Raw genomic sequence first — 12,240 nt, 5'->3', positions numbered from 1 at the left:
TGTGTGTGTGTGTGTGTCGGGGGGGGGGGGGTAAAGATTGAATCTTTATAGTTTTACTGGTTGAGTTTTCAGTCGATGGGCTTTTATTTATTTTTGAAATATATTTTTGTGTGCTTACCTGTGTTTTCAAGGATATTTGATAAATACAATTGTGGGTTTTGGCTTTTTCCTTGGATTAGGCATTATCATAAAGGTTTATGCTGGCAATCTTTTTGAGTTGGAATGCTATGAGCTTTTTCTTTGAATTTGCTTCTCGAATCAGATAATGCAATTGTGAAACTTATAACAGTCTTTCAAACTTTAAGATTTCCTGTAATGGTGATTCAGTATCCTTCCTATTCTTCCTCTCGAGCCGAGCGTCTTCCGGAAACAGCCTCTCTGCCCTCCAGGGTAGGGTTAAGGTCTGCGTACACATTACCCTCCCCAGACCCCACTTGTGGGATTCCACTGGGTGGTTGTTGTTGTTGTTGATTCAGTATCCTCTCTTTTACCCTTTTCCTGAAAAAGAAAAAGAATGTTGCCTTTGTCAGAATCGACATCTCTTGCTCATATGTGTAATTCTTTCTACGAGTGGTTGCGATAGTTGTTTCAAGCACTTTGAAATTTATGTGTTTAGACTGTTGTGAAATGGAGCATGAGACTTGTCATACACTCAGGTGAATTTTATTCCAGGAGGATGGATTTAGAGACTGAAAATAAATCAAATCATGATATGGTCTTCGACTTATGACTTGCGTCCCTCGGGCGGATGCAGCACACCAAAAGCGGGTTCATTGTATTTTCTATGCTAAACATGGTGTTATATGTGAAAATCTACTAAATTTTAACAAATATTTGATCTAGACCTATAATCTTAAAAGTAAAATGAGTTCACGAACCCATAATTAGATCTAAACTCAAAGTTATATGTCAAAATCTACTAAATTTTCAACAAATTTTAGATCTAAATCCATAATTTATAAAGTAAAATGATTCATTGCTAAGAACTTTACTGGTTGAACCCATCAAGTTTAATCCTGGATCCGCCTCTGGTCTCTTACCTACTTTCTCTTTTCCCTTAAAACCAAAGTGGAAAAGATAAATCAAGACTGTATCAACTGGTGAACGTCACGCGTTCCGATTAGCATCTATCTGTGACTTTTCTTGCTTACAATTTAGCTCATTGATACACTGGTATAATCACAACTCCTTGTCTATAATGTCAAATATTTTGATAGATAATGTTTTATGTGTTCTGCTCCAGATGTCTTTTCCTAGACAGCTTAAATGATAGTGACAACAGAAAATTCCTGCGACCATGGATTGGTCATGTGACTCATATCATATCCATTTACCCATTCATGTGCATGCAATTACACCATCCTAACTCCTTGGAGGACAAGAGCAGATGCTATTTCAGAAATTACTAGTTCTAAAATTTATTTCTAAAATATGAGCAAATCGTCACAGAAACTGATAAGTGCTACTAGATTCATATAATTAACAAAAGATGTTTCATTATTTTTGATGGGTTTGAGATAACTATTTTGGCAGCAATATTTTCAAGTGAGCACTCATTGTCATTTATTTATCTATTATGGCAGCAAATCTTTCAATTAGTGCTCAGGGCGTATTCTTATTGAATTTTAACTATGCTTGAATTTGTATATTATCTTGCAGACTATTTAAATTTCTCGGTTTGTCCTATTGATCACTAAACTTTGTCCTCTGCAGATATCTGGAGTTGTTTTGCTTCAGCTTTGGACTGCTACCTTCCTTCATGATGCAAGTTGGCTGAAGATATTGATAGTAGCCTACTTTTTCGGCTCTTTTCTAAACCACAATCTCTTCTTGGCTATTCATGAACTAAGTCATAACCTTGCTTTCTCTACTCCAGTCTACAACCGTTGGCTTGGAATATTTGCCAACCTTCCCGTGGGTGTGCCAATGTCTGTCACTTTCCAAAAGTATCACCTTGAGCACCATCGCTTCCAAGGAGTTGATGGAATTGACATGGACATCCCGAGCCTTGCTGAGGCCCATGTCGTCAAAAATGTTCTTGCAAAATCTATATGGGTTATTCTCCAACTTTTCTTTTATGCTTTCCGGCCACTTTTTCTTAAACCTAAACCACCTGGCATATGGGAGTTCATTAATTTGATTATCCAGCTATCCCTGGATGGAGCTATGGTTTACTTCTGGGGCTGGAAATCACTCGCTTATCTAATCCTATCTACTTTTGTTGGGGGCGGGATGCACCCAATGGCTGGTCACTTCATCTCCGAGCATTATGTCTTCAATCCTGAGCAGGAGACATACTCTTATTACGGTCCCCTTAACCTTATGACTTGGAGCGTAGGATACCACAACGAGCACCATGACTTTCCCAGAATTCCCGGAAGCAAACTCTACAAGGTGAAGGAGATCGCACCAGAATATTATGAAAACTTAGATTCTTACAAATCTTGGAGCCAGGTCATCTACATGTACATAATGGATCGAACAGTTGGACCTTTCAGCAGAATGAAGAGAAAGCTGTCAACGAAGGCAAACAAGTCCGAATAGTTGCAGTGGTAGTCGTTGATTCCTTGCTAATACTTTCAGTCTTACTATGTGATATTTCTTGTCTATTTTGATTCTTGTAACAATATGATATAGTTCCGGCATCATGTGCAATAGAGTTGATGTAGCAGTCACTAAGTTCATCTTTAATCATGTATAATATCCTTTGTTATGGGATTTCCATGTTATTTATTTTACTGCATATAGCCTCTTTAATGGGAAATAAAGGGGAAAAGAATGACACATCTGAAGCCTTGGATATGCCTAGTGTCTCCTCTTGGAAATATATGAACATAACACTAACAGTGTGTTGCCCTTGCTTTCCTAATCGGAGAGTCTAGTGGAAACAACCTCTGTATCTTTACGAGGTACAGGGAAGGTCTGCGTATGCACTACCCTTCCTAGACCCCACAATGTGGGATTATTTTGGGTATGTTATTGTTGTTGGTACTAACAATGAGTTGCCAGCTTATACTCCCTTGTTATATTATGCCGGTGTTTGGCTGGGTACGGAGTTTCTGGAAGAAAGTAAGATTATTAGAAGTTGTAATCTTAAACGTGTTATGACACTTGTATCTAAACTTGAAATGTTTCCAATTATAGGAAAGATGTCATTCTTTTATTAATAGATGAATAAGGAGAGGGTGTTGCATAAAGTGGAACACCACTTTAATTTGTGCCTCCTTTGCAAGTTTTAGATATGTTGAGTATTTAAACTAATAAAGAGTATTGTCTATGGCTCGCACTTTGTAAATAAGGTAAGAATTTCAACCCCATGTGAGTGGCATGTCACTAACATGAATATCAATTCTACTGATGGATATATAAGAACAAGGCCAAAAATAGTACCTTTTTTTCCTAAACTCAGAAAATATTATTTTATTTGTTAAAAAAATTATTAAACTGAACATTAATAAGTTATAGAAATATTCAAATGATACATGCAAAACTTTATATTTTTACATTAAGCTTTGTTAAATTGTCTAATTTAATTATCAAATCTTCAATAAAATTAGTGAACGTCATTTAGTTATAAGCATTAGCTTCTCCATCGTCTAGTCCATCGTTAAGTGAAATCAGAGCAAAGTTTTTCCTTGGTCTAATGACCAAAACAACGAAAATAACATTGTTTTGTAATCATAGAATCATGGCCAAAAAAAAAAATTTGCTCAATTTCATCAAGAGATGTGTGGTTTATGAATAATTTGCAAGGATCGTAACAAAATTAACTAGCAATTCGGGATAATAATTGGCTGATCCTGTCGAAGTTGGCAAATGAGATTACATTTTTAGCTACGTAGTACAAAAAGCTCATAACATGAAACACTGGTCTATGATTGTTAAATTTTAAATTTCTTGCCAATTTTCCAAAAAGACCAAAAATTACTACTGCATCTAATATGCTGTGACAAAACTTAGAATCATGCTAGTAATCCTAGTAAATAAGAAAAATGCATTCTTTCCAAATACATCTATTGTTAGATTCCCAGTTATCTTAACTGTTAGATCCACCGCTGCTATGTGGAAGTCCCAGGTACATCATCAAAATCTATTGTTAGATTCCCAGTTATCGCAACTGTTAGATCCACTGCTGCTACGCGGAAGTCCCAGGTACATCATCAATGAGTTGGCTGGATTCAAGGGGTGGTATTCTTTTAACAGCAGGCATGGCCGGCTTCTCTTTGGGAGGAGGCTTGAGAGGCTTGCTCGGATGGATTTGATCGACTTTTTGGGAAGGAACATCAAACTGCACAACCAACAACAAAGCCATTGAATAAGAAACTAGAAATGTATAATGCAATAACATGCAATGCAGCACAAAATGCTAAGACGGTTGCAGATGAAACGAACAATCATCCGGTCAATAATTAGATCAAATCGCTTGTAATGTAATGTATCCATAACAACGGTATACATATTTGATATGCATTCTTCAACAACAACAACAACAAACCCAGTGTAATCCCACAAGTGGGGTCTAGGAAGGATAGTGTGTACGCAGACCTTTAAGAAGGCAGAGAGGTTGTTTCCGGTAGACCCTCGGTTCAGAAAAGATAAAAAGGAAGGAGCAACAACACCAGCCAACCAATCAGAAAACAGAAGCGAAAGAAACAACAAGTAATTGATATAAATTCTTCAAAGACAGAAAATAAAAGTACTCAAATCATATCCACATAAAGTTGCTTTAAGAATTTATCTTTTTTTTCTTGGTACTACTTATTTCTTCCTAGTCCTCACAAACAGGGGCAGCACAGAGTAAGCCTGAGGTGCTACTTTCACTTAGATCCTTTTTCGATAACGACACTTACTCCACCATATCCATGCTTCTAAATACCTTGAATTTCACTCATTATCTGCAAGCATACTTTTGAGAAGAAAAGAAGGATCAGTACTCTATAACTTTTCAAGCAGCAAGCTTCCGGAAACATGTCCAACAAACCCTATGATAGGGAAAAGAGCAGCAAAATGCTATCTTTTCAGTATCTTGATTTGAGAAATTACAGCTATTTTCTCCACTGACATAAGGGTCTCATGATCACTGGTCACGAAACAAGTTACAACAAGGTATTGTATCAGAACATATTATTATCTCGACCCAGTTTAATTTCTTTTACAATTACTTAGATAATTCAGTTAGTGCAACTACTTAGGAAATAAGCTCCCAAAGCTTATGCCAATAACGCAAACTGACCTTGTATCCGCAGCCAGCTACACAAGCATGAAAGCATTCCTGCGTGCAATAAAGAAGATTAAATGTCACTTATGTGCCAAAAAAGAAGTTTATGCAATTCACATTTTTTGTTTGAAAATTATACTCCAGAAACAAACAGATATACGATATTCCAATAATAAAACAACAACTACTATGCCTCAGTCCCAAACGGTATTCCAATAATGATGGAACAATTCCTTTCCTCTTTGGATAAGAATTCAGTCATTTTTCTCCAGAGACCTCTTTGTGCACATTCGAATAACTGCTAGCAATCATTTTCAACAACTCATCACTTATACTTTGTCTGCACAAAGTGAGCTCAAGAGGCTAACTCAATAGATGATAATGGAAACTAAAGAGTAGAACTCAACCCCTTAGCCTTTTTTTCTTTTCTTTTTTTCTCTCTCGATAAGTTCCTGTTTATGAGTCTAAACAATAAGCGTATTGTATTTTGTTGGTGCATCACTTACTCTTTCCTATAATGCAGATTCAGAAGCTAAAAGACAAAAAGAAGAGAAACCGTAGAGAAACAACCAACTTCAATGCAGAAATCAACTATTGAAATTCTAACTATTACAATACCTAAGGAAATCAAATTAACAAACTAAATAACAAGAGGTATTAAATCATCAATTGCTTAGCCAGTCCCTCCTCAACAAGTCAATTCAGCTGAAAAAAACCAATGTTGCTCGGACTCTCCAAAATCGTCGGGTGCTTGTCGGATCCTCCAAAAATAAAATAGTATTTTAGGAGGATCCGACACGGGTGTGGCAGCATTTTGAGAGTCCGCACAACATAGGATAGAACCGATGACTGATCATACTAGATATAGGTAATTAACTTTCATGACATGAAAAAGTAACTTTTAAGTTGGCTTACGAAATAGCAGTTACTGCCAAATTAAGAGGGATCTAAGCCCTCCTTTCTTAACCTCATAACCAGATAGTCAAGATACTGATCCAGGGATCCATGAACGCTATATTTTGATGAAGTCATGAACACTTATATTAACATATGAAGCAAAGGCATCCACAACTGCTCTAGAAGCTCCCTTGATTTTTTAGAAGCTCAAAAAATACAACCTTGTTTTGTCTGTCTTTTGCTACATACAATTTGGCAATTGGTAAGATTATGAAGAATACTATTGAGAGTGTTGACGTTCAATCCAGATCTTGTACAGATGGAAAATTGAATTTGAACTACGATTGACAAAATTCTTCGTGATACAAATGACATTGTTAGAAACATCACATTTTGAGAACTGTGAAAGAACAACCAATGAAGATAATAAGAAGGGTGGGGAGACCTCAGAGCAGCTGGCAGCACCAGGGGATCGATCAATGTAAGCACTCCACTGTTGATCCTTCAGAACTGGATTTTTATAGCATATTTCCTCACATTCTGACAAACCTGCATATAGTTATTCATTCTTCTAGTGTAGCTTGGACCAATAGATAAGCCTCATTAAGGTCTCAAGTTTAAAAAATAAGACATTTCCTGAGCATTAGTAATAGATATATGCAACATCTCGAGATTAAATAATTTAATTTGAACTCCAAAGGGGAGCCACATTATGGCCATTCCCTGAACTTGAGGAACCATGAATATCAACTTACGCTGTTTGTCTCGAGGTTAAATAACTTAAGCTAGCCATATAAGAGAACAACTACATGGGCGTTCTACAAAGTTGAGGCATGGTTTTCCACGTTCATAACTAGATAGTATTGGGCTGCAGTGGCGTATGCAGAATTTTCTTACGCGTTGTCGACATCAAAGAAGTGAACAAATGAACAAATTACTGTAACGACATCATATATAAAAAAAAGTACACAATTCGAATCCTATTAAGAAAACATAATTCAAGTACATTGCTACAACTCTCCTCAGCGAGTTTTCATTTGAAATATATCTATAATAGTCTCACTAGAAATAATATTAAATTCTTCATTTTTTATATAAGACACCAAACAATCACTCAAAAACTCATCATTCATTTGATTCCGCAAATAGGCCTTAATCTACTTCATCATCGAGAAATAAGATGAAAGAAAAAAGAAATAGTAAAACAACTTACAATGGAAACAATAGCACCTTAGAAGGGAATTTATTTTTCTTTGGAATGTGTGATATTGACTCTCGACCTACTGTTTTAGTATGAACTTAACATCTAAGAGGTCAATAGTTCAAGCCCCACTTATATGTACAGAAATTTTAAAACACAACGATGCATCTGCCGATGTTCGAACCCATGGCCCTCTTATTAAACTAAGGCACTTGACCAGCAGAGCCAAGGAGCTCTACCTAGTGATGTCATTTTATCTTATTTAGCCTATGTTTTGTTTTTGCATATTATTATATACATATATCGTGAAAATTTCCGACAAAGCGGTGTCGGTTAACACCACGTAAGCGAACGTGCATCTGCCCTGCTGGGATGTAACCCATAATTACATATCATCTTGCGCAATATAACAAAATTGCTATTCACTAGAGCAGGATCACTGCCATGTGTAAGTGTCTTTACAGGCAACATAGTTCCTCATCACAATGGTCAGACAGCAAGATAAAGAGAGCAGGCAACGTAACTATTCACCAGGGTTATCCAGAAACCAACAACATCCATAGCATGGAAGCTTGTAACTTACATTCATCCCATGACTCGCCATCAGCATCACATCCTTTTTTGCAGAAAACTCTCCCTTCAAAAATTCAGACATAGCAAAATTGTGATATATCCGAGCTTATTCATGCCAAGAAACAAATTACTACAAGAATAAGTCGACACTAAAACATTCGAAATAAAATTAAAGTGGTATAATATTTTGTCAAAGAAAATATATCTTAGAGAATTGTTTCGTAACGAAATTACAAATAGATGGACATAAAGATCGCAAGCTAAAAAAGGCCGGAGTGATTGTTGTTGAAGTATTGGGTTTTACTAGCTACCCTCCTTTTCCATCTACTCCATAGACAACAGACTTATTATTCAGTAGAATTATCATGCTTTCAATTTCTGGATGTCTATGACATGCAATACTTCCAAAGAAGAGCAAATTCCAAGTATGTTTATATTTGTCCAACTAGCATTGAGCCAGAACTTGCAACCAGTGTTGTAAAGGTCATTTTATATAAGGATCCAAAATCTGAGAGCCTCCACTCAACGTAATAAAAAAAGAAAGAATTTAGATACTTGAATAAGAACCTGCTAATGCATCTTATCCATTCACAACTAGATATTGTTAAGCTACCTATGGTGGCCTTTAATTGCAGTGACAACTTAAACAAAGAGAACAGACCAATGACAAATAGATGATCGTTAGGAAAATAAGACCTTCTAATTTTCCATACTTAGAGGAACTTGACATTTTTTAAGACCTTATTGACCGCTCCTGTTGGCAGTTATCTTAAAATTCTTTAAAGAGTTCTTACTTTACCAACTTATCCTTCTCAAGAGAAGAGAGGTAGATGATTAAAAATCTCAATGTAGAGGATTTTCTTTCCCTTTTCTGCTTAACTAACACATTTTTGAATGCTCAACCAACACACTCTTTCTATTATTTTAGTCCAATCACACACCTTAGGGCATCCTCAAAATTAACATGGCAACATCACCAACTTTAACACCAAATGGTTAGATCCATATACTGATTATCCATATCTAAGAGAAAACTACAATTTTAGAAACTATGGGAAGTTTCTAGAATTTTAACAAACTATAAAGTGAAGAAATATAGATCTACCATAAATTATTGCTGACTATTCAGAGTAGCTAGATTGGCTCAAAATCTTATCACTTGAAAACTCAGTAAGCTAACCATAAATTGCACAAAAGGGAATGTGTGCAATTCACTTCATTGTAAGTAATGAGTTACACCAAACACGCTTATGATGGTAAACCCAGCCCAGTCAGCAGTAGTCTAAGTTTCCCGGACTATGAAGGTAGAATAGGCTTGGTAAGAGTTGGAAGGATTCAAATAAAACATCATGCCTTAGAAATCCAACCAAATGCACAGGCCTAGAAGAATGCTTAGAATTTACTTCATTGTAAGTAATGAGTTAGGTGTAAAGTCTGCGTACACACTACTCTCCCCAGAACCCACTTGTGAGATTACACTGGGTTTGTTGTTGTTGTTGTTGTAAGTAATGAGTTACGCCAAACAAGCCAATGGATTATGATGGTAAACCGGGCCCAGTCAGCAGTAGTCTGAGTTTCCCAGTTTGTAAGGTAGATCGGGTTTGGCAAGAGCCGAAAGGAATACAAATGAGAAAGAAACGTCACGCCACAGAAATTCAACCAAACACACAGTCCAACCAAAACCTGTTTGCAAGGTATAATTAGGATAGAAGAGAAATAACACCCTAATGACGCCAAGTTGAAAATTTTCCTCCAGGCACTAATACTTTCTTCCTCTTCCTTCAATAGCCAGACACAGTTGAAAACAGCCTAACGCAATGCGCTAAGCTATAATGCTATATCATGCATAAAATGTCGGATGGATGCATATATTCAACAATCACTCAAATTCATACTAACCCGAAAAGCAATTCATCACAGTCTATAGGGCTTAGATGCATTTTGATTAAAGAAAACCTCTTAATTTGGTACCAGCCGCTAATAAACAATGTAATCAATTTGAAAGGCCACCATAAAGCTCTAAAGATACCGACTTTGTCTGTTGTTTTATGGATTTAAGTTAAATGCAATGAAACTTTTTACACCATCATTGCATTTTAATTTATTATAGCAAGTTACTTATCAATCAATACTCATTAAATAGAGTGACCTACATATAGCTTTTAAGTGATCGACCGCGCATAAAACTTCAACTCTTTTTTAATTATTTCTTGAACAATTAGTAGGGAAAACTAACATAAAAATTCGGGCTTTACATAAAATTCCCAAAATCCAATAGCAAATGGCCACTATTTTCCTCCGATCAAACAAAAGTAAAATGAAGATTATTCTTGTTTTGATAGCACACATTAACATAGTATAAAATTCATACATAGAGCAAATGCATTAAGAATTTAAAGAAAAATATCTACAAGAGTGAGAAGAAAGTAATTACAAGGGATTTGCATGAGAGCAGCGTATTTATGGGTGCACTGATTGTTACACGGCGGTGCCCATTGCTGCGGAATCATCTCTTTTCACAGCTAAAAATTATAACCCTCGCCTTTCCTGCTCTTTTTTTTTATTGCGTCAAGAAGGAGATGGAGTTATGGAAAAAGCTAGGAGAGGAAAAATAAAGGAGGAAGGAAGAGATGGTCGAAAATAGAAATGGGGGCACAACGGTTACTTCGAAATATATGATCGCTGCTTGTCCCTCGGGTTTTTGTTTTCTCTTCTATCCCATGTAATCAATTAATCTGGATTCACATCCAATTTTATATAATCAAACATTTTTATAACAATATCATTTGTTTCAATATATTTTACTCCCTCCGTTTCAATTTACGTGAACCTATTTCCTTTCTAGTTCGTGCCAAAAAGAATGACTCATTTGCTTATTTGGAAATATTTTACCTTTATGCGTAATTTATAGCTGCTTGACCAAAAAGTATGAATCTTTGGTTAAACTAATTAATTTAATATATATAAGAGGTTAGTCCTAGTTAAACGTAATAACTTCAAATCTAAAATCAGCCTACGTGGATCATGTAGAGCAGTGTTGGAACAGATTTAACGTAACGTATATTAAATGTTCAAGGTAATAATGGGATGAGAATAACAAGCATTAAATAACAATAAAATGGCACTAAAAGTAAATAAGGAGAATGACTACCCAATATTGAATGGGGTGGATGATTCTTCTTTCTCACAATGATGAATGACAAATAACTATGAGATTATTGGAGACATTCTCGGATCTGACGTGGAAAGTATAGAGTAATCAATAAAACGAATCTCTTTTAGAAAGGTGACGCTTGTATTTATCTAGAGAGTCTACTTTTCAAGAGAGTTCATATTAAAATGAATAATACATGCCTTTCAGCTTATCTCTCTTCCTATTTATATGGGACATGCCCCTAATCAACCCTAAAAGTACAAGTACAGAGAATATTCAGCGGATTATTCCTCTAAAGATCCTATTACAAAACTAGCCGTTACTGTTGCTCTTGCCATTTGACCTCGGCCATGATTGATTGCTCGGTGATGAATCCATCATTCATTAGTCGACCTCGGCTAAATTACTTCTAGAAATACCTCTTCATGCCGAATATCATTAGTCAGATTTTGACCCATACAGTTAGTCCCTCCGCTTATCGAGGTCGTATCTCGGACGACCTCGATGAGTGGACATCGCTAGTCGTAGTTGAGAGCTTTAGGTGGGCAGGCCGAGCAGTAACACTCATGGCGAGGTGATAACGTGGCGCTTCGTTAGCCATAACTTACCGTTACGTCGGTTCAGAATGACGTCATGACATCATGCGTCATTATTACGCATTTTTCCGACGCGTTACGTCGTTTCCCGCACCTCTGCTATTTCGATATTTGTGCAGTGAAGATTTGTATTTCCGATTAAGGTGCCTGGATTTCTTTTAAATAGGGATAGAAAACCCTCTATTTGATCCTTTGTGTTTCCGAGCATTCGAACCTCTACATCTTTCTTTCTTCTTCCCATTGCTGTTGCTTTCTTTACATCCTTGTTTTTTCCTGGTTTCAGCAACTTCTGCTACCCATACCTCTTTTATACTTGCATTATCTTCTTATATAAACAACTAAAGATGGCTAATGCATCTTCTTCTTCCGGGAGGACATCTGATCCGGTCCCACTGGCAGTGAGCATGCCCCCTCATGCCGATGGAGCTGCCATTATTGCAGGGGATGAGAGCTTCCCTACGGCGGAGGAAATAATTCCTCGTAGTGAAAAAGCTAGGTCTGATTTTTCGAAGTTGTCAGAGGATGACCCCGAAATTTCGGAGTCGTTGATGACAGAGGCGGCTCTCACCGAGTTTAGGGCCAAATTCAAAATTCCCGCCCA

The 12,240-nt window shown here is 36.6% G+C and overlaps 2 protein-coding genes across 2 annotated transcripts in view; one reads left to right on the top strand and one right to left on the bottom strand.

Moving 5' to 3' along the window:
* The window catches only part of LOC109230914 (sphingolipid delta(4)-desaturase DES1-like), a 3,760-nt gene extending 1,022 nt beyond the window's left edge, over positions 1 to 2,738 (top strand). Inside the window, exon 2 of the mRNA XM_019396393.1 lies at positions 1,714 to 2,738. Coding sequence (XP_019251938.1) covers positions 1,714 to 2,544 — 831 coding nt within the window. The 3' untranslated portion in view covers positions 2,545 to 2,738. The remainder of the gene's footprint in view (positions 1 to 1,713) is intronic.
* LOC109230912 lies at positions 3,823 to 10,622 on the bottom strand. The gene is made up of 5 exons (XM_019396392.1): positions 10,324 to 10,622; positions 7,900 to 7,953; positions 6,561 to 6,664; positions 5,234 to 5,272; positions 3,823 to 4,288 (listed from the first exon to the last, which is right to left on the bottom strand). The coding sequence occupies exons 1-5, from the start codon at positions 10,397 to 10,399 to the stop codon at positions 4,136 to 4,138; spliced, it is 426 nt and encodes a 141-aa protein (XP_019251937.1). The 5' UTR covers positions 10,400 to 10,622; the 3' UTR covers positions 3,823 to 4,135.

Source organism: Nicotiana attenuata, chromosome 8 (genome assembly GCF_001879085.1).
Source record: "Nicotiana attenuata strain UT chromosome 8, NIATTr2, whole genome shotgun sequence".
NCBI classification, from domain to species: domain Eukaryota; kingdom Viridiplantae; phylum Streptophyta; class Magnoliopsida; order Solanales; family Solanaceae; genus Nicotiana; species Nicotiana attenuata.
Note: the sequence above shows the minus strand (reverse complement) of the source record. Positions and strands in the feature narration are given on the sequence as shown.